This window comes from Hemitrygon akajei, chromosome 3, assembly GCF_048418815.1.
Source record: "Hemitrygon akajei chromosome 3, sHemAka1.3, whole genome shotgun sequence".
In the NCBI taxonomy this organism is placed as follows: domain Eukaryota; kingdom Metazoa; phylum Chordata; class Chondrichthyes; order Myliobatiformes; family Dasyatidae; genus Hemitrygon; species Hemitrygon akajei.
Genome location: NC_133126.1, coordinates 111837360 through 111862391, shown reverse-complemented (window position 1 = coordinate 111862391; position 25032 = coordinate 111837360). Strand labels below are relative to the sequence as shown.

Below are 25032 nucleotides of genomic sequence, written 5' to 3'. Positions count from 1 at the left end.
ACTGATTGATTGCCTGTGTTGATGATTAGTAGCGCAGCTACAGCATTTTTTTAGTTATAAGAAAGTATCAGTTTTTGATCTATTTTATGAGTACAGTTTTGTACATTAAGCAGAACTGAACATGTGCATTTTGTGTATGATTACAGTACTGGAGCTTGAAGTGAAAATATTTTTAAGTTCTGACCAATGGATAAGTACAGTATACATTGTTTAAATGCTGTTAAATAAGTTTCACACTAATATGCTGCCATGGATAACTTCTCAAGTCACCTCTACAATATTGGTGAGTAAATGGTGGTACTGTACAGTGTATTGGAATTTATTACTGCATATCAGTAAAATTTTACAATATGTAGTCCATATTAGATAAAGTACATGTATTTACTGTATTACTGTACTTACAAATATTATGCTATTGTGTAACATGTAAAAAAAAGTTAAATAAAAGTGTGTTGGCATAACATACAGTGGTCTGGAAAATCTGCTCATCCAGCACCACCAAAGTTCTGAGGGTGCTGGATTATAGGAGTTTTACTGTAAATAGCTGTCATGTACAAGAACTTCGAAAGAAGTGGGCTTGATTGCCAGCAGTTTTAAACATGGAGTACATACCACTCCATAAACCTAAGGAATGCTTCCTTAGTATAAGAAGCCTATATGTGGCATTTTCCCAAGTCTTAGCAGACTTTAACATGAAACCAATACAAAATGTAGATTTCATGAGAGTAGTTCTAATTAATTAAACCACATATAAATACTGTGCACTTTACAGGATTGTTACCAAACAAAATTTGACATGCACAGGAATATAGTGAGGCAGATCTGAGTTATAGGTTTTTAAAGAGAACTTTTAAAAGGAAAGATGTGGAGAGATTTAGGGGGGAATTTCAAAAGCCTATTGCATTGGCACGTAAAAGCACAACAGTCAGATTGGGAGTGATAATATTCATGTATGATCAAGAGGCCAGACTTGGTAGAGCAGTCATTTCTTGAGTTGTAGGGCAGCAGGACATTACAGAGATGGAGAGGGACATTTTAAAAGAAGAATTTGAAAGCATAAAAGATTATGAGAATTTAGAAGCAACATTTTGCTTAACTGACAACTAATTCTATTCAGTAAGCATGGAAGTAATGGGTGGACTGGGTTAGGACATGGGGCAGAGTGGAAACAGTAGCATTTTGTTTGACTTCTATTACAAACAGAAGAATGCATTGGATTAGGTAACCTAGAGGAAAAGGCCTGGGTGAATGTTGCACCAGCAGTCAGGTTGATATAACAGTGCAATTGAAGTTGTGGATCTGGATAAGGCAGTGTGAACACATGGCAAAATGTGACACCAGGATAGCAAACAGAGAAATAAGGGGTGACTCGGGAAAGGAAGATGTGTGGTGAAGGTAATTGTTGTTTTCTCTTTTGTTGCTAGAAAAGTTTTGCTATTCAAGTAGTGGATGCTAGACAAACAGTCTGAAGTTTTATATTCAGTAGATGGTGGTGAACTACAGCCGAATGTCTGTATGAATGCATTTGTAAACTGATGCTGGGGTGCAGGATAACTCGGGCTTGTTAGGCATCAGAGGCACAGGAGGTGTTGGAAATGAAAGGCATTGTAGGTGATTCTCTGGCTTTGACAGGGTGAATAAGAATGGAACTGGATTACCTCAGTCCCACTCAGCTGGATGCCAGGCATGCTGTGGAGGAGTATGTTCTGGCTACCCAAAACAAAGGTTGAGGAGGATTTAGCAGCCTATGTCAGGATTATATATAGGCTCATTTGTAATTTTAATAAGGCTTACTTTGGTCATGCAGTAAGGGCTTAAACTTGATTAGAGGGATTCAGATAATTAATTCAAAAAAAGATGGGAATGAATTTTAAAGACTGAACAAAAAGGGAAATTAGATATGGAGATGACAGTCAACAAGGATGGATAGGTCAAAGGCTATTTTGTAGAAGGATTATGTTGTTCTAAGAAAAGGACAATCTCTGAGGAGAGAAGGTCATTCTGTGAGGAGAGAATCATTTAACATGGGAGCTAGAAGGAGAGGATGGGTAGTCAGATACTCAGCAGAACAAAAAGTTTAAATTGATGCTATAAAACTGCTTGGAAATAGTAAGACAGTACTATCCCAGGTAAACTGGGTCAGAGAAAGATGGAGATATGATACATTATTTAAGCAGCAATATTTCTGTTGCAAAATAAACTAGCAATTATTCTCTTCCTCTACACTTCTCTATTAGCACACTTTAAAAAATGTATCACCTTTTCAGAAGTCAGAACAGTTCAGAAGCAAAGGTGGTATGACATTTTTTCTTCATAATTAAAAATATGACATTGTTTCAAAACTATGCCACTTAATTCTATTAAGGGAGCATCAATGCTTTAAAATGAAGCACTTTCCTATGAGTCCAAGATTTTTAATTTTCAATACACAATAATTTTCAGTGCAATAATATTTGGGACACGTTGACCAAGAACGAAGTGTCCAACCCATGTGATATTTCCCAACTCCACCCAGATTCTTTTGACTGTAGTTCTTGTCTGTGCATTGTGACAGTGATACATATTTAAATATCAGAATATTTCAGTTGATTTGCAGATGTTGGAATTAATTAATGTGTTATTGCAGGTTGATAAACACATCAGGCGGCTGGATGCTGAACTGGCCAGGTTTGAAGCTGATCTGAAGGAAAAGTTGGAATCAAGTGACTACGAGAACTCGGGAGGTAGTAAGAGTAAGTAATGCTACTAGTTAATCCGCATAAAATTATTTTGAAATTGAGACCATAGTATCCATTGCATGCACAGAAATACAATCCCTCATCTGTTTTGTGGTGATTGATTAGTATCATATCTCCACATGTGCCTCGGTTCCATAACTTAAAATTCCTGTTCTACCAACGTTTCTCATAAGCTCTATTCCCACTTAGGCAGTAATGATTCTACTGTTGTTGTTTACATCACCTTTATGTCTATGTTTTATTTCTTGTCCCATTACCTCTTTTTCTGTTGAATCATCATTCTGTTTCTCATTTAACCGTACTCCCTTTAACACGCCTCTTTTATTCTTTCTACTAACTGTCTCTTTTTTTAAGCAATCATTTTCAGGAATTGGACATTGTTGGCAAGGCCAGTATTCATTGTGCAATTACACTGAGGCAGGTGCTGGTGAGCAGCCAATTTGAAATGTTGCAGTTCTTCTGGAGGTATTCCACCATGCTGTTGAGCAGGGTGTTCCGGGATTTAGATCCAACAAAAGTGAAAGACCAGCAACTTACCAGGACTGGAATGGAAGGGGAAGGGTAATCTCCATAGATGCTGCCTGACTTGCTGAGTTCCTCCAGCATTTTGTGTGTGTTACAACTTATGAAATCATAGGGTTTGCTGTATACTCTTGTATGGAAAGAAGAATCTGACAATTTGAAGTTTCCACAAATATCATTGAATTAAATTAATCCAAAATTTAACTTGTAAGTGATCGTGTGGGTGGTGGAATTTCTATGCTTCAACTTGTATAATACAATTTATCCCTATAAGATTTCCCTGATTCTGATAATAAGCTATTGCCCTAAAATGTTAATTCTGTGTTACCACAGACCTATTGAGATCAATGGTTTATGCGGGTAATCTTTGGAAGTTCTAAGTAAATTTATTATCAAAGTATGTGTCTTTATATACAACCCTGAGTTTCTTTTTCGTGTAGTCATACACAAATCCAAAAACACAATAGAATCAGTGAAAGACTGCACCCAACAGGATGGACAAACAAAGAACAACAAACTGTAAAAACAAACAAAAATAAATAAATAAACAAATAAGCAATAAGTATCAAGAATATGAGATGAAGAGTCCTTGAAAATGAGTCCATAGGTTGTGGGAACAGTTCAGTGAAGTTATCCCCTCTGGTTCAAGAGCCTTATGGTTCAGGGATAATAACTATTTCTGAACCAGGTGGTGTGTGTCCTGAGGCTTCTAGACCTTCTTCCTGATGGTACAAGTGAGAATCTAGCATGGCTTGGATGGTGATGGTCCTTGATGATGGATGCTGCTTACCTGCAACAGTGTTTCGTGTAGATGTGCTGAATGGTGGTGAGAGCTTTACCTGTGATGATCTGAGCTGTATCCACTACTTTCTGTAGGATTTTCCATTCAAGGGCCTTGGTGGTTCCATACTAGGCAGTGGTGCAACCAAACAATAAATTCACCACCTACAGAAGTTTTTTGAAGCTCTATATGTCATGCTGAATCTTTGCAAACTTTTAAGGGAGTAGAGGTGGTGCCATGCTTTCTTTGTAATGGCACTTGCATGCTGGACTCAGGACAGATCCTCTGAAATAATAACCCCAAGGAATATAAAGTTGCTGTCCTTCTCCACCTCTGATTCCCCAATGTGGACTAGCTCAATTACCTCCAGTTTCCTCCTCCTAGTGTCAATAATGATCTCCTTGGTTTTGCTGACATTGAGTGAGAGGTTGCTGTGGCACCACTCAGCCAGATTTTCAACCTTGCTCCTGTATGCTGATTCATCACTATTGATTTACCATTGATTCGGCCAATGACAGCGCTATCGTCAGCAAACTTACGTATTGTATTGAAGCTATGCTTAGGCTCACACTGATAAATATAAAGTGAGTAGAGCAGGGGGCTAAGCACACAGTCTTGGGGTGCTCCTGTGCTGATGGAGATTGTGGAGGTGATGTTTTTGCCAATACAAACTGACTGGGGTCTGTAAGTGAGGAAATACAGGATCCAATTGCACAAGGAGTTATCGAGGCAAGGTCTTGAGGCTTATTGATTAGTTCTGAGAGGATGATAGTATTGAATGCCAAGCTGTATTTGATGAAGAGTATCATGGAAGACCATTTCAGACCTATCTGGAGTAATTATGAAATATTGTGTTGAAATTTTCAGTTAACCACAACTCTTTGGAAAGTATTTAAACTTGATTTTCGAACTTACTCTGTCTTCAAAGGCCATAATTGTTTTGGGAAGCAACCAGATATCAAAACCTACCAGAAATTTCAAAGATTCAAATTACATTTATTATCAAGGAATGTGTAAATTATACAGCCTTGAGATGTGTTTGCTCACAGGTAGCCACAAAGCAAAAAACCTGAAAGAACTCAAAGAAAAAAAAGAAAATAAAGATAAAAGAGAAACACCTGATGCACAAGCAAAAGATAGAAAACACAATCATGCAAACAACTGAAGTGAACAACAACATGCCAAACCAAAATTGAGTCCTCAGATTGTGCTTTTTGTTTAAGTGTCATTATTTGCTATGATTCACAAACATGAAACAGCCTATCTTAATGCCTTCCACAATCTTGCCAAAGACATCAGGTTTGCTTGAAGAAGTCACTGTGTAACTACCATCACATCACCTGCAGTACCAGAGGACCCAACACACTCTTCCACTGCTCCATTGCCATCAGGAATGTCTATCCCCAAACAGCGTTTTGGGAAATCTGATCATCTGGCTGTCCTCCTCTTACTTGCAGACAGGCAGAGGCTAAAGAGCAAGGCACCGGAGCTAAGTTCAACAAAGAGATGATCATGGGAGGCAGAGGAGTGGCTGTCGATTGCTTCGAGTCAGTATACTGGGCTGTGTTCATCAGAGGATCTGAATGGACTTATAAAGACACTTGTGGATGAATTTGTCTGCACAACATCATTCCGATTCTTTCCCAACCAGAACCTGGTCAGTAGTATTCAGGACTGGCAACCCAGGGAAGTTCAAGAGGTCCAAGTGTGACCTCCAGAAAGTCACCTCTCATGTGAACTGGCAATTTCCAATCAAACTTGAGTCACAGAAGGAAGCTCGACAGCTGTGGCAGGACTTGAATGCTATCACTATCTAGAAAGTAAAACTAAGCAACATACAGTATGTTGCAACAAGGTTTCACTCCCAGATGTGCTCAATTCCTTTTATGCTTGTTTTGACAAAAAGAACATGGGGGGACACCTTCACAAACTCCCACAGCCCCGACAACCTTGTGATTTCCGTTTCTGAGGCCAACATGAGAGCATCCTGTCTGAACCCAGAGAAAGCATCTGCCCCTGATGTTGTACTTTTCTGAGGATCTGTGCTAATCAACTAGCTGGAGTGTTTACTGACATCTTTAACTTCTCATTTCAGCTTCAAGCAGGCTTCAATCATACCAGTGCCCAATAAGAACATGTTAACCTCCCTCAATGACTATCATTCAGTAGTACTTGCATCCATGGCGATGAAGTACATTGAGAGGTTGGTGGTGAAGCATAGTAACTCCAGCCTGAGGGGTGATTTGGATCTGCTTACTGATGTAATAAGTCAACAGCAGATACCAGTTCATTGACACTTCCCTCAGCTCTGGCACATCTGGACAGTGAAGGTGCATATATTAAGATGTTTTTCATTGACTGCAGCTGGCATTTAACACCATCATCCCCTCCAAACAAATCAATAGGCCTTAATACCTCCTTGTACAACTGGATCCATGATGTCCTCACTTCCATACCCCAGTTAGTATGGAATGTTAACAACATCTCCATAATCACCATCAGCACAGGTGCACCACATGGTTATGTGCTTAGCCCCTTGCTCAACTCGCTTTAAACTTATGGATGCAAAGCTAAGTACAGCACCAATGCCATATTTAAGGTGGTTGGCCAAATCAAAGATGATAACGAATCGCCAGATAGGAGGAAGATCGAAAATCTGGTTGAACTGTGCTGCAACAACCTCTCATCAGTGTCAGCAAAGCAAAGAGCTGAGTACAGGAGGAAGAAAAAGGAGGTTCGGTCCTCATTAGGGGGTTGGAGGTAGAGAGGGCCAGTAACTTTAAATTCATTGGTATTACTAAATCAAAGGATCTGTCCTTGGACCAGCATGTAATTGCCATTTCAGTGAAGGCACAACATTGCCTCTACTTTCTTAGAAATTTGCACGGATTCAGCATAACATCTAAAACTTTGACAAATATCTATAGATGTACAGTGGAGAGTATCCTGACTGGTTGCATCGCAGCCTGGTGTCAAAATGGCAATGTCCAAGAATGGAAAAGCCTACAAAAATTAGTGGACACACCACAGTCCATTCCCACCCCACCTGAGGGCATCTCCAAGGAGTGCTGCCACAACAAAGCAGCATCCATCATCTAGGCCACACTCTCATTCGCTGCTGCTGCTGCTATTGGAAAGGAGGTACTGTAGCCTTAGGTCCTACATGACCAGAATCAGGAACAGTTAATTGCCTTTCAATCATCAGGCTCCTGATTCAGTGTGGATAACTTCACTCATCTCAACTCTGAACTGATTCCACAACGTATGAGCTCAACCTCAAGGTCTCTGCAACTCATGTTCTCAGTATTATGTAGTTATTCATTTAGCACAGTGATTGTGTGCAGTTTTTGATTCTTTTGTTTTTCTTTGTTCTACTGTCAGTGTCTGCAAGAAAATGAATGTCAGGGTGCTATATGGTACGTACTTTGATAAATTTATTTTGAACTTTGGCCTCTTGGAAATGCTCCTACATTTAGTCATTCTGTAATTCTGAAAATAAACCAACGGTGAAACAAAGTGAAAATCTTAAGTTTGCTAGCAAACTCAGGGTTGGCGTGCCACCTACTGATTGTTCAGAGCTGCATTTAACCCAAACAAATGCAAAGTTAAGTAATACTTCCTTCTCTTTCCACTGTGCTTAGGAGTGAACTCTCCACATGTAAAATGGAAAAGGAATACTTTCTTAAAAAAAGGACTAACGGGGAGATTCAAATGTGTATTTTTTGGTGACTTTCATATTAGCTTATAGTGCTAAAACTGAGTGAAATGGAGCTATGTATTTAGTTCATTTGTCTGCAAATCTTCCTCCATTTAGAAGGCAGAGGGCAAAAAGACAAGAGAGGCTCTAGAGGCCGGGGCAGACGTGGAGCTGATGATGATGTTCCGAAGAAGAAGAAGCAGAAAGGGGGGTAAGTTGCATACATGTTACAAGCAGTAGTATTGTTCATCTGCATGTCTCATCCCCATAATCCTCCCCTATCTATTCTATAATTTCAAAATATTCCTGGATTATGGGAGATACCTGAATTTTAAATGATCTTGTCTCACTGCTGTTTTGTTATATTGTAGACCAGCATGTATGGTGGTGTCTGCATTCCAAATGAGTTAGTTCATGTGTTTTTGGTACATTTATCTCTCTTCAGACCATTTCCTCAGACTTTGAACAAATGTTTATATATTTGAGGAGATTGTTCTTTCTGTGTTTCAGAATATACAACTGAATTAGTGTATCTGTGTGGCCTTGAATAAAACAACAAAAAGGAGTGTGTACTAATATCTAAAGCTTCAGGGTTCAAAATACTATTCCGGTAGTTTTATTTATGTACCAGATGAAGCAATTTACAGGGTTGTGCATATTCACAATGTACTATCAGTTTAAGCCAATTAGTGCTGTCATTAACAAGTTGCTGTGGCAATACCAGAATGACTACAGTCTGATTGTTAGGAAGGTCTTAAGGATGACTGATGAGTTCTGTGAGTCTATCACATACAATGGGTTGCAAAAGTTTGGGCACCCTGGTCAAAATTTCTGTTACTGTGAATAGTTAAGTGAGTAGAAGATGAACTGATCTCCAAAAGTCATAAAGTTAAAGATGAAACATTTTCAACATTTTAAGCAAGATTAGTGTATTATTTTTTGTTTTGTTCAATTTTAGAGTGGGGAAAAAAGAAAGGAGCACCGTGCAAAAGTTTGGGCTCCCCAAGAGATTTGAGCTCTCAGATAACTTTTACCAAGGTCTCAGACCTCAATTAGCTTGTTCGGACTATGGCTTGTTTACAGTTATCATTAGGAAAGGCCAGGTGATGCAACTTTCAAAACTTTATAAACACCCTTACTCCTCAAACCTTGTCCCAACAATCAGCAGGCATGGGCTCCTCTAAGCAGCTGCCTAGCACTCTGAAAATTAAAATAAATGATGCTCACAAAGCAGGAGAAGGCTATAAGAAGATAACGAAGTGTTTTCAGGTAGCCGTTTCCTCAGTTCATAATGTATTTAAAAAATGACAGTTAACAGGAACGGTGAATGTCTGGAAGACCAAGAAAACTTACCGAGAGAACGGCTCGTAGGACTGCTAGAAAGGCAAATCAAAACCCCTGCTTGACTGCAAAAGACCTTCAGGAAGATTTAGCAGACTCTGGAGTGGTGGTGCACAAATATGACCTTCATGGAAGAGTCATCAGAAGAAGACCTTTCCTGTGTCCTCACCACAAAATTCAGCGTCAGAAGTTTGCAAAGGAACATCCAAACAAGCTTGATGCATTTTGGAAACAAGTCCTGTGGACTGATGAAGTTAAAGTAGAACTTTTTGGCCGCAATGAGCAAAGGTATGTTTGGAGAAAAAGTGCAGAATTTCATGAAAACCTCTCCAACTGTTAAGCACGGGGGTGGATCGATCATGCTTTGGGCTTGTGCTGCAGCCAGTGGCATGGGTAACATTTCACTGGTAGAGGGAAGAATGAATTCAATTACCAGCAAATTCTGGAAGCAAACATCACACCGTCTGTAAAAAAGCTGAAGATGAAAAGAGGATGGCTTCTACAACAGAATAATAATCCTAAACACACCTCAAAATCCACAGTGGACTACCTCAAGAGGCGCAAGCTGGAGGTTTTGCCATGGCCCTCACAGTCCCCTAACCTAAACATCAGTAAAAATCTGTGGATAGACCTCAAAAGAGCAGTGCATGCAAGAGGGCCCAAGAATCTCACAGAACTAGAAGCCTTTGCAAGGAAGAATAGGCGAAAATCCCTCAAAAAAGAATTGAAAGACTCTTAGCTGGCTACAGGAAGCATTTACAAGCTGTGATACTTGCCAAAGGGGGTGTTACTAAGAACTGACCATGCAGGATGCCCAAACATCCTCTACATAGCACCATCCAGAGACAGAGAAGCAGTTTCAGCGACAGGTTACTGTCGATGCAATGCTCCTCAGACAGGATGAAGAGGTCAATACTCCCCAATGCCATTAGGCTTTACAATTCAACCGCCAGGACTTAAGAACTTTTTAAAAGCTATTATTAATGCTTTTTGAGATAGTGATTTAGATGCATATCATATTTTTTTTTACTGAGTTAAGTATTGTATGTAATTAGTTTTGCTACAAGAAGTGTATGGGACATTGGAAAAAAAGTTGAATTTCCCCATGGGGATGAATAAAGTATCTATCTATCTATCTATCTATCTTAGCTATTCACAGTAACAGAAATTTTGACCAGGGGTGCCCAAACTTTTGCATGCCACTGTACAGAGCATATTGATGCCTGGATATGTGATAGGGTTGAATGGATTCACACTTCTACTCTTTGTGCATGCTTACACGAGGCTGGATGTGCTCAAGGACTTCCTGGATTCTTCTCCACCACTTTAGTGGTCTTGGGCAGGGAATTACCATGAGATGGTGAGGATACCAAGGAGGCTTTGAGGATAGCCTTGAAGCATTTCCTCTGGCTTCAGAAAATTGTTTGTCATGTTAGACCTTGAGCGACTTGCATACAGATAGTGTGGTTGAACATGAACGTAGACGGGAATTTAGGAATATTGGCCACGGAGTGGAACCAATATCGGTTCATCAGTCCTCTGAGTAGATTTGGAAGATTTTCTGAGCTACCATATACATTTTTTTGCAGTGCTTTTAAGTTCCTACTGTATAGACTATCCATGTGCTTGATGTATATAGAAGGGTGGGACTCACTATGGCTTAGTGAAACATGAACTTTTTATCAGATCTGAGGCCGTGATCCTTAAACAGCATATGAAGAGCCATCAACCTACATCATTTGTTGAGCCCAGCCCGCCAACATCTCGTGGCCACTACTTCTTAACTGAAGGATTTTGGAATGCCTTGTAACTGTGAAAAGATCATAGAATGTAGGAGCAGAATTAGGCCATTCAGCCCATCAAGTCTGCACCACCATTCAAGCATGGCTGATGTTCTTCAACTCCACTGGTTGAAAAATTTCCCTATTGAAGGCAATATTTAGGCCTCTACACCCCTCTCTGGCAATGAATTCCACATATTTACATCCTCATGGCTAAAGACATTCCTCCTCATCTCAGTTTTGAAAGGACACCCCTTTATTCTAAGGCTGTGGTCTCAGATCTTAGACTGTCCTACCAATGGAATCCTCTTTTCCACAAGGCCTGTCAGAATTAGGTAGGTTTCATTGTGATCTTCCCTAATCCTTCTGAACTCAGAATACAGGCCCAGAAACATCCAACACTTCTCATATATTCCCCTTCATTCTTGGGGTCGTTCTTGTGAACTTCCAACCAGCACATTCTTCCTTCAATACAAGTCCCAGAATTTCCCAGTGGTATTCCAAATGCAGTCTGACCAATGCCTTATAAATCCTCAGTAGTACATTCTTGCTTTTTATATTCTAGACTTCCTGAAATGATTGCTAACGCTGTATTTGCCTTTTTTAACTATTGACTCAACCTGCATGTCAACCTTTAGGGATTGGTGTACTAGGGCTCCCAAGACCCTTTACAACTCTATTTCTAAATTTCCTTCCCATTTAAATTAGAAAATAGTCTACGCCTTTATTTTTCATACCAAAGTGCAAAATCCCACATTTCCCTATTCTGTATTCCATCTGCCCTCAGTATCAACATGACACTATTTATAATAAACACAAAGTACACTGCAGATGCTGTGGTCAAATCAACACATACAAACAAGCTAGTTGAACTCAGCAGGTTGGGCAGCATCCGTTGAAATAAGCAGTCAACGTTTTGGTCCTGATGAAGGGTCTCGGCCCGAAACGTTGACTGCTGATTTCAACGGATGCTGCTTGACCTGCTGAGTTCATCCAGCTTGTTTGTACACTATTTATAATGTTGGATTGATTTCATTAATTGACAGTAGCAGAGGCTGTGAGCTTGAGGCTCCTTAGCTGAGGTCATAGTTTTGATTAGATTTGCATAACACTAAGGGGCAGAAAACGCTGGTGGGAGTTGTGTATAGGCCACCTAACAGTAGTAGTGAGGTTGGGGATGGCATTAAACAGGAAAGTAGAAATGTGTGCAATAAAGGAACAGTAGTTATAATGGGTGACTTCAATCTACATATAGATTGGGTGAACCAAATTGGTAAAGATGCTGAGGAAGAGGATTTCTTGGAATGTATGCGGGATGGTTTTCTGAACCCACATGTCGAGGAACCAACTAGAGAGCAGGCCATTCTAGATTGGGTATTGAGCAATGAGGAAGGGTTAGTTAGCAGTCTTGTCGTGCGAGGCCTCTTGGGTAAGAGTGACCATAATATGGTGGAATTCTTCATTAAGATGGAGAGTGACATAGTTAATTCAGAAACAAAGGTTCTGAACTTAAAGAAGGGTAACTTTGAAGGTATGAGACATGAATTAGCTAAGGTAGACTGGCAAATGATACTTAAAGGGTTGACGGTGGATTTGCAATGGCAAGCATTTAAAGATCGCATGGATGAACTACAACAATTGTTCATCCCAGTTTGGCAAAAGAATAAACCAGGGAAGGTAGTGCACCATGGCTGACAAGGGAAATTAGGGATAGTATCAAGTCCAAAGAAGAAACATATAAATTACCCAGAAAAAGTGGCACACCTGAGGACTGGGAGAAATTCAGAGTCCAGCAGAGGAGGACAAAGGGTTTAATTAGGAAAGGGAGAAAAGATTATGAGAGAAAGCTGGCAGGGAACATAAAAAACTGACTAAAAGCTTTTATAGATATGTGAAAAGAAAAAGATTGGTTAAGACAAATGTAGGTCCCTTATAGTCAGAAACAGATGAATTGATCATAGGGAACAAGGACATGGCAGACCAATTGAATAACTACTTTGGTTCTGTCTTCACTAAGGAGGACATAAATAATCTTCCGGAAATAGTAAGGGACCGAGGGTCTAGTGAGATGGAGGAACTGAGGGAAATACATGTTAGTAGGGAAGTGGTGTTAGGTAAATTGAAGGGATTAAAGGCAGATAAATCCCCAGGGCCAGATGGTCTGCATCCCAGAGTGCTTAAGGAATTAGCCCAAGAAATAGTGGATGCATTAGTGATAATTTTTCAAAACTCCTTAGATTCTGGATTAGTTCCTGAGGATTGGAGGGTGGCTAATGTAACCCCACTTTTTAAAAAAGGAGGGAGAGAAAAACCGGGGAATTATAGTTTGATATCGGTGGTGGGGAAAATGTTAGAGTCGGTTATCAAAGATGTGATAACAGCACATTTGGAAAGAGGTGAAATCATCGGACAAAGTCAGCATGGATTTGTGAAAGGAAAATCATGTCTGACGAATCTTATAGAATTTTTTGAAGATGTAACTAGTAGAGTGGATAGGGGAGAGCCAGTAGATGTGGTATATTTAGATTTTCAAAGGGCTTTTGACAAGGTCCCACACAGGAGATTAGTGTGCAAACTTAAAGCACGCGGTATTGGGGGTATGGTATTGATGTGAATAGAGAATTGGTTGGCAGACAGGAAGCAAAGAGTGGGAGTAAACGGGACCTTTTCAGAATGGCAGGCAGTGACTAGTGGGATACCGCAAGGCTCAGTGCTGGGACCCCAGTTGTTTACAATATATATTAATGGTTTAGACGAGGGAATTAAATGCAGCATCTCCATGTTTGCGGATGACACGAAACTGGGCGGCGGTGTTAGCTGTGAGGAGGATGCTAAGAGGATGCAGGGTGACTTGGATAGGTTAGATGAGTGGGCAAATTCATGGTAGATGTAATTTAATGTGGATAAATGTGAGGTTTTCCACTTTGGTTGCAAGAACAGGAAAACAGATTATTATCTGAATGGTGGCCAATTAGGAAAAGGGGAGGTGCAACGAGACCTGGGTGTCATTGTACACCAGTCATTGAAGGTGGGCATGCAGGTACAGCAGGCGGTGAAAAAGGCGAATGGTATGTTGGCATTCATAGCAAAAGGATTTGAGTACAGGAGCAGGGAGGTTCTACTGCAGTTGTACAAGGCCTTGGTGAGACCGCACCTAGAGTATTGTGTGCAGTTTTGGTCCCCTAATCTGAGGAAAGACATTCTTGCCATAGAGGGAGTACAAAGAAGGTTCACCAGATTGATTCCTGGGATGGCAGGACATTCATATGAAGAAAAACTGGATTGACTAGGCTTATACTTGCTAGAATTTAGAAGATTGACGGGGGATCTTATTGAAACGTATAAAATTCTAAAGGGATTGGACAGGCTAGATGCAGGAAGATTGTTTCCGATGTTGGGGAAGTCCAGAACGAGGAGTCACAGTTTAAGGATAATGGGGAAGCCTTTTAGAACCGAGATGAGGAAAAACTTCTTCACACAGAGAGTGGTGAATCTGTGGAATTCTCTGCCATAGGAAACAGTTGAGGCTGGTTCATTGGCTATATTTAAGAGGAAGTTAGATATTGCCCTTGTGGCTAAAGGGATCAGGGGGTATGGAGAGAAAGCAAGTACAGGGTTCTGAGTTGGATGATCAGCCATGATCATACTGAATGGCGGTGCAGGCTCGAAGGGCCGAAGGGCCTGCTCCTGCACCTATTTTCTATGTTTCTAAACCAGTTTTCAAGTTGTTGGTTTCCCCTTTCCACAATACTAGATAAAGTAAACCGAATGTTTCTTGTGCCTGAGAGCGGCCCGGGAATATTGTACCTTATGACAGTACTGACAGGTAAAGTGATTTATATTCACTTGAGCAGCAAAATTTCCACATCTTCACATTGATGTTTTGAAGAGAATTATGAGATACATATATATTGGACTGAAATTGGTCTTCAGCAAGACAAAAGAGCTGATTGTAAACTTCAAAAAGGTTAAGATAAGGGAACATAGATCAATCCTCGTAGAGGAATCAGAAGCGGAGGGAGTGAGCAATTTCAAGTTCCTGGCTGTTAATATCTCTGGGGATCTAACCTGGTCTCAACAGATTGATGCAGCTATAAAGAAGGCAAGACAGTGGCTATACAGTCGGCCCTCCTTATCCGCGGGGGATTGGTTCCGGGACCCCTCGCGTTTACCAAAATTCGTGGATGCTCAAGTCCCTTATTCCCTTATTCAACCTGTCTCAATCTGGTGGACCTTAGGACCCAGTGGAACCCCAGACCTTATTTAACCTGTCTCAGTGCGGTGGACATTAGGACCCGGCACCAGAGCTCTGAATGCGCAGTGTTTCAGTTCACGAAAATAATCACGATCACAATTGAAAATAAAGTGGAAATAATAATAGCGATTAGAAACAGGTGAAACGCCACTGGTCATTGGAAAAGCGTTAAGGCTACGTTGGTCAACAATCAGAACAATTTTAAAGAATAAAGTGAGAAAGGCTCTGCAATTATTACTAAGCAATGCAGTGGTTTAATTATTGGGTTTTGGGGTTTTGGGTTTTTGATCCTCCACATCAACCCGGCATGGTGGAGAGCGATCTGTCACTGGATCGAACTCAGGAACTTCCATACCCGAGCCCGGCGCTGAAACATATGTTCTTAAGTGTTTTATATGCATAGAAAGGTAAAATATATACTACATACTAAGACAAACGTTTGACTAACTGACGCTAAATAATACCGGATGTACCTGTTCCGATTTTTTTCGATCCCGATGCACAATAACCCATGCACAATAACCCATGCACATCCTCCCGTATACTTTAAATCATCTCTAGATTACTTATAATACCTAAAACAATGTAAATGCTATGTAAAATAGTTGTTATACTGCATTGTTTAGGGAATAATGACAAGAAAAAAAGTCTGTACATGCTCGAACAACAAGTGCTGAAAGAGCACTTCCGGGTTTTTGTGATTCGCAGTTGGTTGAATTCGCGCATGCAGAATCTGCAGATAAGGAGGGCCGATTGTATTTCATCAGGAGATGAAGAGATTGGGTTTGTCACTTAAAACACTCAAACTTCTACAGATATACTACGGAGAGCATTCTGACAGGCTGCATCATCATTTGGTGTGCGAGGGAGGAGGGCTACTGCACAGGATCGATAGAAGCTACAGGAAGTTGTAAAATTATTCAGCTCCATCTTGAGTACTAGCCTCCGTAGTATCCAAGACACCTTCAAGGAGTGATGCTTCAGAAAGGTGGTGTCCATTATTAAGGATCCCCATCACCCAGGACATGCCCTCTTCTCATTGTTAACATCAGGAAGGAGGTACAGAAGTCTGAAGGCACACACTCAGTGATTCTGGAACAGCTTCTTTCCCTCTGTCTTCCGATTCCTAAATGGACATTGACCCATGAAAACTACCTAACTTTTTAGAAGTTATTTCTGTTCTTGCACTACTATTTTTGATTTAAATATTTAATATATATACTTAATATAATCCTTTTATTTATTTCTGTATTTATCATGTATTTCATTGTACTGCTGCCGCTAAGTTAACAAATTTCACGAGATATGTTGGTGATAATAAACCTGATTCTGATTCATAAATGAAAGCCGGTTTTGTTGGTTTACAGTCAAATCCTAAATAGAGATAATCAATCGCTCTGAGAAACCCGGTGGTGGTGCTCCACCGCATGCTCTTCTGTGTTTTCAGCAGCTAGAAATGAATGTCGTTGTCCACTGAAATGAGGTATGATTTTCTATGAATATCTACTTCACCTTTGCTGACTGCATTAACTCTGTGACTAAAAGATCTCACTTCTAGGGTTAAGTGCACAAACAACAGCCATTCAATTTCATTGTTACCATGTTTCCTTTCGGCATTGCTATAGCAGCATCTATGAGGTTAGCATATCTGGTTCACACTTGGATTCAGTCCTGACTGCAGGTGCTATGTGGAGTTTGCACGTTCTTGCCGCAACTGCTCTGTTTTCCTCCCATATTCCAAAAATGTGCAGTCAGTAGGTCAGTTGGCCTTTAAAATTGTCCCCAGCGTGTAGTTTTAGTGCAAAGTAAGTGTTTGACATCCAGAGTGGACTCAGTAGTCCAAAGGGCCGATTCCCATTCTGTATTCCTCCATAAATTATTTGGCTAGATTTAGCCTTCACGTCGATGTATTACACCAGTGACAAATAAAGAGTATTTATGATCTAAATTTTATATTCAGGCACATTATAAAGAAAAGATGATTAAAATCCATTTTTATTTATTCTGCAAAGCCTAGTTGGATAATTTTTATTCTTTCTTTTCCAGGGCAGAGTACTCTGACTCCATTCTGAAGATGCACCCATCTGATGTTTTGGACATGCCAGTTGACCCCAATGAACCCACCTATTGTTTGTGTCATCAAGTTTCTTACGGAGAAATGATTGGCTGTGATAACCCAGATGTAAGTGTCTGATTTGGTTTGGCTGAATTGTGATTTTTAATTGTATTTGATATTGCCAATACATTTTAAAACAATTTTTGTTAATGATACTGTTCCTTATGCCTGGAGAGTTAGTTGCAGACTATTGAAATTCTTGAACCAACACCTTTTTTGGGAGTTTGCCTGTGTTCAACTTTTGCAAGAGAGAGATGTATGACGTTGTAATAACTCCATATTTGCTTATAAGGAGATCCTTTGATGTTATTTTGAAAAAAAAAATCCTTGGTTTTAAAATTTCACTATCAGTTGGAGACTGATTGGCGGAAAGAATGATTGCATCCTTACCAGACTCTGTCCCAGCCATTTTTCTCTTGCACATTTGTAAAGATTTTCTAATGATTGTTCCGTTCTGTTGTATGTGATGTATCTGTCTTGAACCAAGTATGTGAGCAGGGGATCCAGTTTAGGATCCTTATACATATGTTGTTCTCAACACTAGATGTAGCTATATGCTGTAAGGATATTTGCAGAGTCTCCTTCATCTGGCTGTCTTCACTTTACACCAATATGTGCTTACTGATGGTTTTTAAGTCACAAGAGTAGATGCTGTGAGACCATTACTTAATACCTCTAAGCAAAATGCAACTTGTAACAGTTAGCAATGGGATTTTGCTGTGCTTTTTAAGATAGACGAGATTTTTTTTTCTGGAATGTGTTGGAATGAGGCAGATAGTCAGCTGATTGAGTCATGGATGTTGTTTTATTTTAATCAGTGCCCAATTGAGTGGTTTCACTTTGCTTGTGTGGACCTCGCAACAAAACCAAAGGGGAAATGGTAAGTAAGAATAGTCAGCATAAGTATATTACAATCTGTTCAGAAACTGAAAGCTCTCCAACTGAAAATTGCAGTGATTTTTTGGAAACAGTTAAACTTGATACTCTTATCAAGACAATCTCGGTTCATAGCTACTATTGGAAGTGGCATTTGCTATGGACTTATAAACATCAGAAGTTGAAGTAGGTCAGACAGGGTTTTGAGCCTGTTCTGTCATTCATAATGTTTTGTCTGAATCCCTATATCATAAACTTAGATGATTAGTTTTGAATATGCTCAGTGACTGTGCAACCACAGTCCTCTTGGGAAGAGAACTATAAAGATTCACAATGTGCTGAGTGAATAAATTGATTGACCTCAGTCCTAAATATCTGACCCCTATCTTGAGTCTAGGTTGTCTGGTGAAGAGAAAAGCTTGCATTGTCCACCATGTCAAGCCCTTTCATAATCTCGAATTTTTAAATTTGGTTAGTTCTCAGAAGATGGAAGCATAGGTATGTTCTACTTTCCTCACAGATCAACTTGCTCATCCTGCTGTAACAAGGATTACCTCTCAATAATAATGTTCAGCACAGAGAGGATTTGCATTAACTGACAAATACCTTTATTGTCTCAACTAACAAATGTGAATTTTCACAACTAATAGCTGTGTGCACACCCATCTTTCCCTGACCCTCGTGAACAGTTGAAGAGAAAAGGAGTCTGTGCTGGCAAGGCGTTCCTTGTGGTCTCTATGTGATCTCCATGTGTCCAATGTGGGGTCCTCCAGATCTGTGACGGTTGGTCTTCGGAAGGTTGTCGCTGCCTGAGCTCCTAAAGTCCTCTATTTTTATACTTTTCCTCATCAGGTTTTTTTGATGTGTCAGTTTTGTTGGCTCAAGGTCATCTGACTGACCTGTGTCAGATTCTCATTGGATGTAGCCCAGGGCTATATTAATATTGCTTTATGGCTTTCATCTTCAACTTTGTGTTTTTGGTGACTTCTTTTGTTCTTTTCAGCTCTAACTGATTCAAAGCAGTCAAACCAGGCACTCAGACACTGGGCTCAGATGACGAGATTACTTCTGCAAACCTGCCATTTTACATAATAAACAGTTTCTTATCTGAGAATGGTCTCAGGTTTAGCAGATCATTAGCAGAAACTCCTTGGTTTCATGTTCAATTGCTCTGATGAAGTTATCCCATAGCAAGAATCAATTTAATGAACAGTTCACTAAATGACAGTTGCAAGGACGCTCCCACAAATGACCACCTCCATTCCTGTTCACTGATTGTATTTCTTTCTGGCCAACACTAGGAATCAAAATCTAGTAAACTATAATTACATTGCCTCTAATGCAAGTATATTCTTTTTGATGCAGAAACCAAAATGGTTTTCAGTAACCCAGGTATGGTCCCATTTAAGAGTTGTACAATTGTATCAAGACTTTCTTATACTAACTCCTTTTCACAAAAAAAAGAGGTACTCTTTACCTTCCTAAATGTAGTATACTTTTTGTCAACCTCTGCTGAAGGCAGATTTTGTGAAGGTGGGTGACAGTAGTTCAACTTGGCGGAAGAAGATATTGACAAATTCAGTACGAGACATGAGTAAAGACTCTGATTTTACAGCATCATTTCATGTTTACTTACAGGTTCTGCCCACGATGTACCCAAGAAAGGAAAAAGAAATGAAGCTAGAACCTGCTTATTGGCTTAGACATCTGTATTTTTTGTTCAAAGTTTGGCAATTTTATATAATTTCCATAAATTTGTTACCCAGCTGAGAGGGTGTTATAGGAGTACTTCGAGTTATTTCATTCCTACAGCTGGTTTAATTGAGATTTTCATTGTGTAATTTCCATGTAAACAAAGTTTATTTGGACATTGTTTCTATAACTGACTAAGCTAGGACCACAGTGGTTCCCAATTCATGAGATCCATTCCAGGGTCAGCTGAGTGTGAATGGGAATGATGTGTGAAAATATATAGGGATTTTTGTTGAAATTAGAGAACAAAGAGCTATTGTAGAAATTCATATTTTTAAAAATCAATTCATTAAAGTGACAGCAATAAGCATTGGGTTCAGGGAATTGTTTAATCCCCTACACATTACTGATACCAGAGCATTGAAGCTGGGTGCACAAAGCTCTGTTCTGCCAAAGGAGAAATAATATTGTAGGTCTCTGTACATTGAAGGTAACATTAACCAAAGCAACTATTGCGCTCTCTGGTCCCAGGAAGGCATCAGATATGCACCTCATTTGCAGATAAGCAGATTGCACATGGATGCAACAATTGCTGTGGATTTGATGTTACCTAATATTAAAGCTGCTTCAGGAAAGGAAATATGCTTGCAAGTATTAGTATGAACAGGGATTTGATCATTAGTGGAGGTGCACTGATTTCTGAAATGTTATGATTGTGATAATGAGAGAAAAACCTTTATACTTTGACGAAATATGTTTTAAGAAAACAGGAATGTCAATTTATTGTGCAATATTGTGGTTCGTAGAATCATTTGATATTTTCATAAAGGATTATGTGGCAGGGTTTACAGACTCCTGAAGGTATTTCATTGACATTGTAATTTGTAAACCAAAGAGCCCACGTTTCAAGAATGTGATATTTTAAACCACTGCTGTCAGTGTATACACCTTATACTACTTTTTTTGTGATATATATAGATATATACGTATATATAAACATTTGAATAGTTTTGATAATTCTTAACCCTATTTAGTAGTGAAGGAAGACCTTAAAACCAAAATAAAATAAACCTGTTTTTCCTGTTGAACACAACTATGAACTCCGTCTCACAGTGAATAAACAGTAATATAATGTAGCAGTGGAGTTAACTTTCAGAAATATGTTTATAGATGTTCTTTGCATTTCTAGCTTTTTGCAAGTGAATGATAAATCTGTCAGTCAATTGGACATGGCCTTCCACTTCTAGTTATTTTTGATTAATCGAGTGCCTTTCATGTGGAAACTTGTCATTTGCAGAAGAATCTAGAATTTAAACTCCTGAAAAAGCTGCATATTTAATTCCTGTTTGCTAAATATGGTTCACCAACTTTTATCGTACAGACGACACTCTGCTTAAGTCTGTGGGTCATGGTAGGGTGAACTAAAATTGAGGCTGTGGGATTATCATTTGCTTGCAGGACTATGGCTATAATTTAACTAGCAAAAATTCTACATCATTTAGAAACTATTTACTCACCTTTGGCTGGTAATATTCCACCCATTAACCACATGAATTGTGAAAGCTGTATTGGGTACATCTTAGTTGCTTCAGATTCTAGCTGATTGTTTCACAAATGACACTTTATAATGAAACACATCTTTCCTGCATCGTGTCAGATTATCAAGACAGTTGGGGGGAGTAGTCTTTCTTTTAATAGTCTTCCAGAAGGCAAAAAAATATAAGAACCCATACTGACCAGACATGGCAAGAGTCTCTGAGCATTGCACAGGGTACTCATTCTAGGAAAAAGTTCCTCCAAACCAGAAATGAAGAAGTGAGGCTGTTGCCTGCAATTTGTGTTTAACTGAACTATTAAATAATATCAAATCAGAACTACATTGTACAAATTTAATCCTGCAGATTATTTGTATGATTTGGTTGGAAAATTGCTTTGGCCTAAAACTCAATTCCAGAGCTTGCTGATATTGACTTCACATTGAACATACATATTGATGACTCCATCCCCACCCACACTATTGTGTATGGTTTGGAGCAGCATACCACAAAAAATGCTGCTGAGAAGAGAAACTATTTTGGTCATGCCAAGAGAAGATGCCCAATAACATGAAAAAAATAGCAAAAACTAATACTCAAACATGAGGAAATCTGCAGATGCTGGAAATTCAAGCAACACACACAAAGTGCTGGTGGTGGAACACAGCAGGCTGCTGGGCGGCATCTATAGGAAGAAGTACAGTTGACATTTCGGGCCAAAACCCTTCGTCAGGGTCTCGGCCCAAAATGTCAACTGTACTTCTTATAGATGCTGCCTGGCCTGTTGTGTTCCACCAGCACTTTGTGTGAAAAACTAATATTGTATGCTTAGAAAGGTGGTTATTGTGGGATTCAGTTCAGAGAATTATTTACATAATGCATAGTACTGATGATGTATGAAAATATGCCAAAGAATAGTAGTATTAGAAGCCATTAATGGAAGTAATCAGAACAGGTATCAAGAAGAATGTATTATTGAACGGTGAATATAAAAATATTGGACAATCTACAGCCGCATATGTGAGAGAAATAAATCAGAAATAATTTGAGGTTGCACTGATCTGGGAAAATATCTCAGATAGGTGAAATAACTTTCTCATCCCTGATTTTTAATGATTTTTTCATAAACTAGTGATAATGTAATTTTTATTTTGGATTTTATTAATAATTTTTGTTAAATTTCTTTAAATGAGTCCATGTTTTAATGCTTACTGTTAATAAAGTCAGCAGAACATTGGTTTCAGTTTTCCAGTGGATATCCCCTGTTAACTGAAGAACAGTAAGATACTGATACACAGTCAACATCTACCCATCTTTTTCACAGAGTAATTTCAATCTCAACACATTTATCTGGCCACTGATTCAGTATTCATTTATTCTTTTTAGCCACTCAGTACTTGCAACTCTGATATCTGTGTCTAAGTCTGAAATGCCCATTTGAACAGATATGTCTGTAAACCTGAAGGTGTACTTTCAGGACAAATTTTAAAAATTAAATCCTAATTCTCGATGATTTGTAAACAACTGTTGTCTGATTCAGTTGGAGTGGGCATCTGTTTATATAACAACATGTCTTGAGAGGGTTCAGTGTTTGGGTAAGTTGGCAATGTCATGTTTGAATGCCATTTTATTTTTAAACAATTTTTACCCTTCTATTTGGAATGAAATTCAGCTCCTGTTAGAGGTGATTGATGTTCTCAATCTAATATATTTCTAAACCACAATTAAATTTCAGAAATTTATATATAGTAACTGCTTGAATTCTATTTTTCTTACTTTCCCAATGTGACATTACTCTTAATTATGCTTCCCTATTGACTTCTCCTGGAGTCATAGAATTATTCAGAATAGCCACTCCATGCTGTTCTCAAGCCAGTTCCTTTTCTTCCAACTTCTTAATACGCTTAGCGAGCTTTCCCATTAATACATCTAACAGATCTAAAGCCAATAATGATGGTTTCACATTCTCACTATTCTTAAAGAGAAAATTTTTTATTAACTGAATTCCTTATTTATTGTTGATATGTACTTCACATCAATGGCTTTTAATCTTGCTCTCTGCTACCAGTGAAAACTCTGTATCCACTCTGAAAAAATAATGCTTTAATGATCCCCCTTTAACTTTTCCTTTTCAAAATGTTCTCATTAGTGTCAGTGGCCAACCATTCAGAAACTGACCTTTTAAATCCATTCTTATTAGTTTGAGGCTATGTGTTCACATGGCAGTACAGCAATGACAATATATATTATTTTTCTCGTTATCCTATAATAGGTTTCTCACTTAGACTTTAAAGTTCTGTAAAAGGGAAGAAGACCTTTATGGAAAACTAGAAAACTCTTAAGACAAGTCTAAAAGCACTTTAATTAGTAAGAAAATTATTCACAAACTCTTTGTAATCTATTTGGTTTGTAGTCAGTATTTGGTATGAAAACAAGATTAGCAGGATTAACTGTGTGATGGGCTTTTAATTAATCTTTAAGATGACATAGTTTGAAGAAAATGCTTTAGCCATGAAGATTGCATTGTTGGACTGTAGCCAGGGTGGCAAAGATGCTGTTTGTCCTGTGAGCTTTTTCCCTGTACAGTTCAGTTTGTTTGAGAGAGATAAATATTTTTTGGGTCTGGAATGTCATTTAGAAGAAATATGACTGAGTTAAGCTATCAACACTGGTCTTATCTACTGTATAGAGTTGCTCTAAATACCTTTAATGTGTGGATTATAGATTTTAAAAAATGATTGTGAACTTTTGGAAAAAATGTATATTTGTATTTTTAGATGTAATGGTGTCAAAATAAAGTATTTTTGGAAAATGTATTGTCTTTTACATATAATTGTGGTAAAGTCTGAATATTATGTGTACAGCCTCCTAAGGAGATCTGTTCAGTTTAGACACAAAGGACTGCAGATGCTGGAACCTGGCGCACAAACAAGATACTGGAGGAACTCAGTGGGTCAGGTACTATTTGAGCAGGGAAACAAACAGACAACATTTTGGATTCAGACTCTTCATTTGGATTGGCAGTCAATGTTTTGGGTCAAACCCCTTTACCTGAACTGGCAGACTCTTATGAATGGAGGGTTTCAACCCAAAACTTGGATCGTTCATTTCCCTCTGCAGATGCTGCCTGATCTGCTGAGCTCCTCCAGCAGTTTGTTTTGCTCTCTGCAGTGTTTGCATGTTTGATCAGCATAGGACTGATCATCTTGTGCCAATATAAGTTGCAGTGGTGCTCTGAAGGTTTGCAATGATCTGAGCAAACCATTCTCTGTTCAGTTTGGAACACTGGACAGTATCACAGACGTTCATTAAGAGTATTCAAGCTAGCAGCTTGATAATCATAAGGTTTTGAAAAATTAGCAAGTAGAGTTAAGGATACAATACCATTTTCAGTTGTATCAAGTATAACAGAAACAGCTCAGATTTTTACTGTGCTTTATTTCCTTATAACAGGGTGGACCATTTCAGCCATTAGACCCTGCCAGCTCATAGAATAATCTCATTCCCCTGCAATTTTCCCTCACTGGTTCTCTCTTCCTTCCCATAAACTTCTCCAGATTCTGCCTGTCATTGACACATGACAATAGCCAGTTAACCCATCTGCCCATCTTGGGATGTAAAAGGAAACCTGCAAACTCTACAGAGGTCAGCACTGTATATGGGTTTCCTGGTGGCCAATCACCATTCCCATTCTGACA

At 39.0% G+C, this 25032-nt stretch overlaps 1 protein-coding gene across 2 annotated transcripts in view; it reads left to right on the top strand.

Moving 5' to 3' along the window:
- The window catches only part of ing5a (inhibitor of growth family, member 5a), a 34898-nt gene extending 10748 nt beyond the window's left edge, over nt 1–24150 (top strand). For both annotated transcript variants that reach the window (XM_073040570.1, XM_073040572.1), the window contains exons 4-8: nt 2627–2732; nt 7856–7949; nt 17162–17297; nt 18050–18111; nt 19746–24150. In XM_073040570.1, coding sequence (XP_072896671.1) covers nt 2627–2732; nt 7856–7949; nt 17162–17297; nt 18050–18111; nt 19746–19785 — 438 coding nt within the window. In that variant the 3' untranslated portion in view covers nt 19786–24150. The remainder of the gene's footprint in view (nt 1–2626; nt 2733–7855; nt 7950–17161; nt 17298–18049; nt 18112–19745) is intronic.
- The last annotated feature ends 882 nt before the right edge of the window (nt 24151–25032 follow it).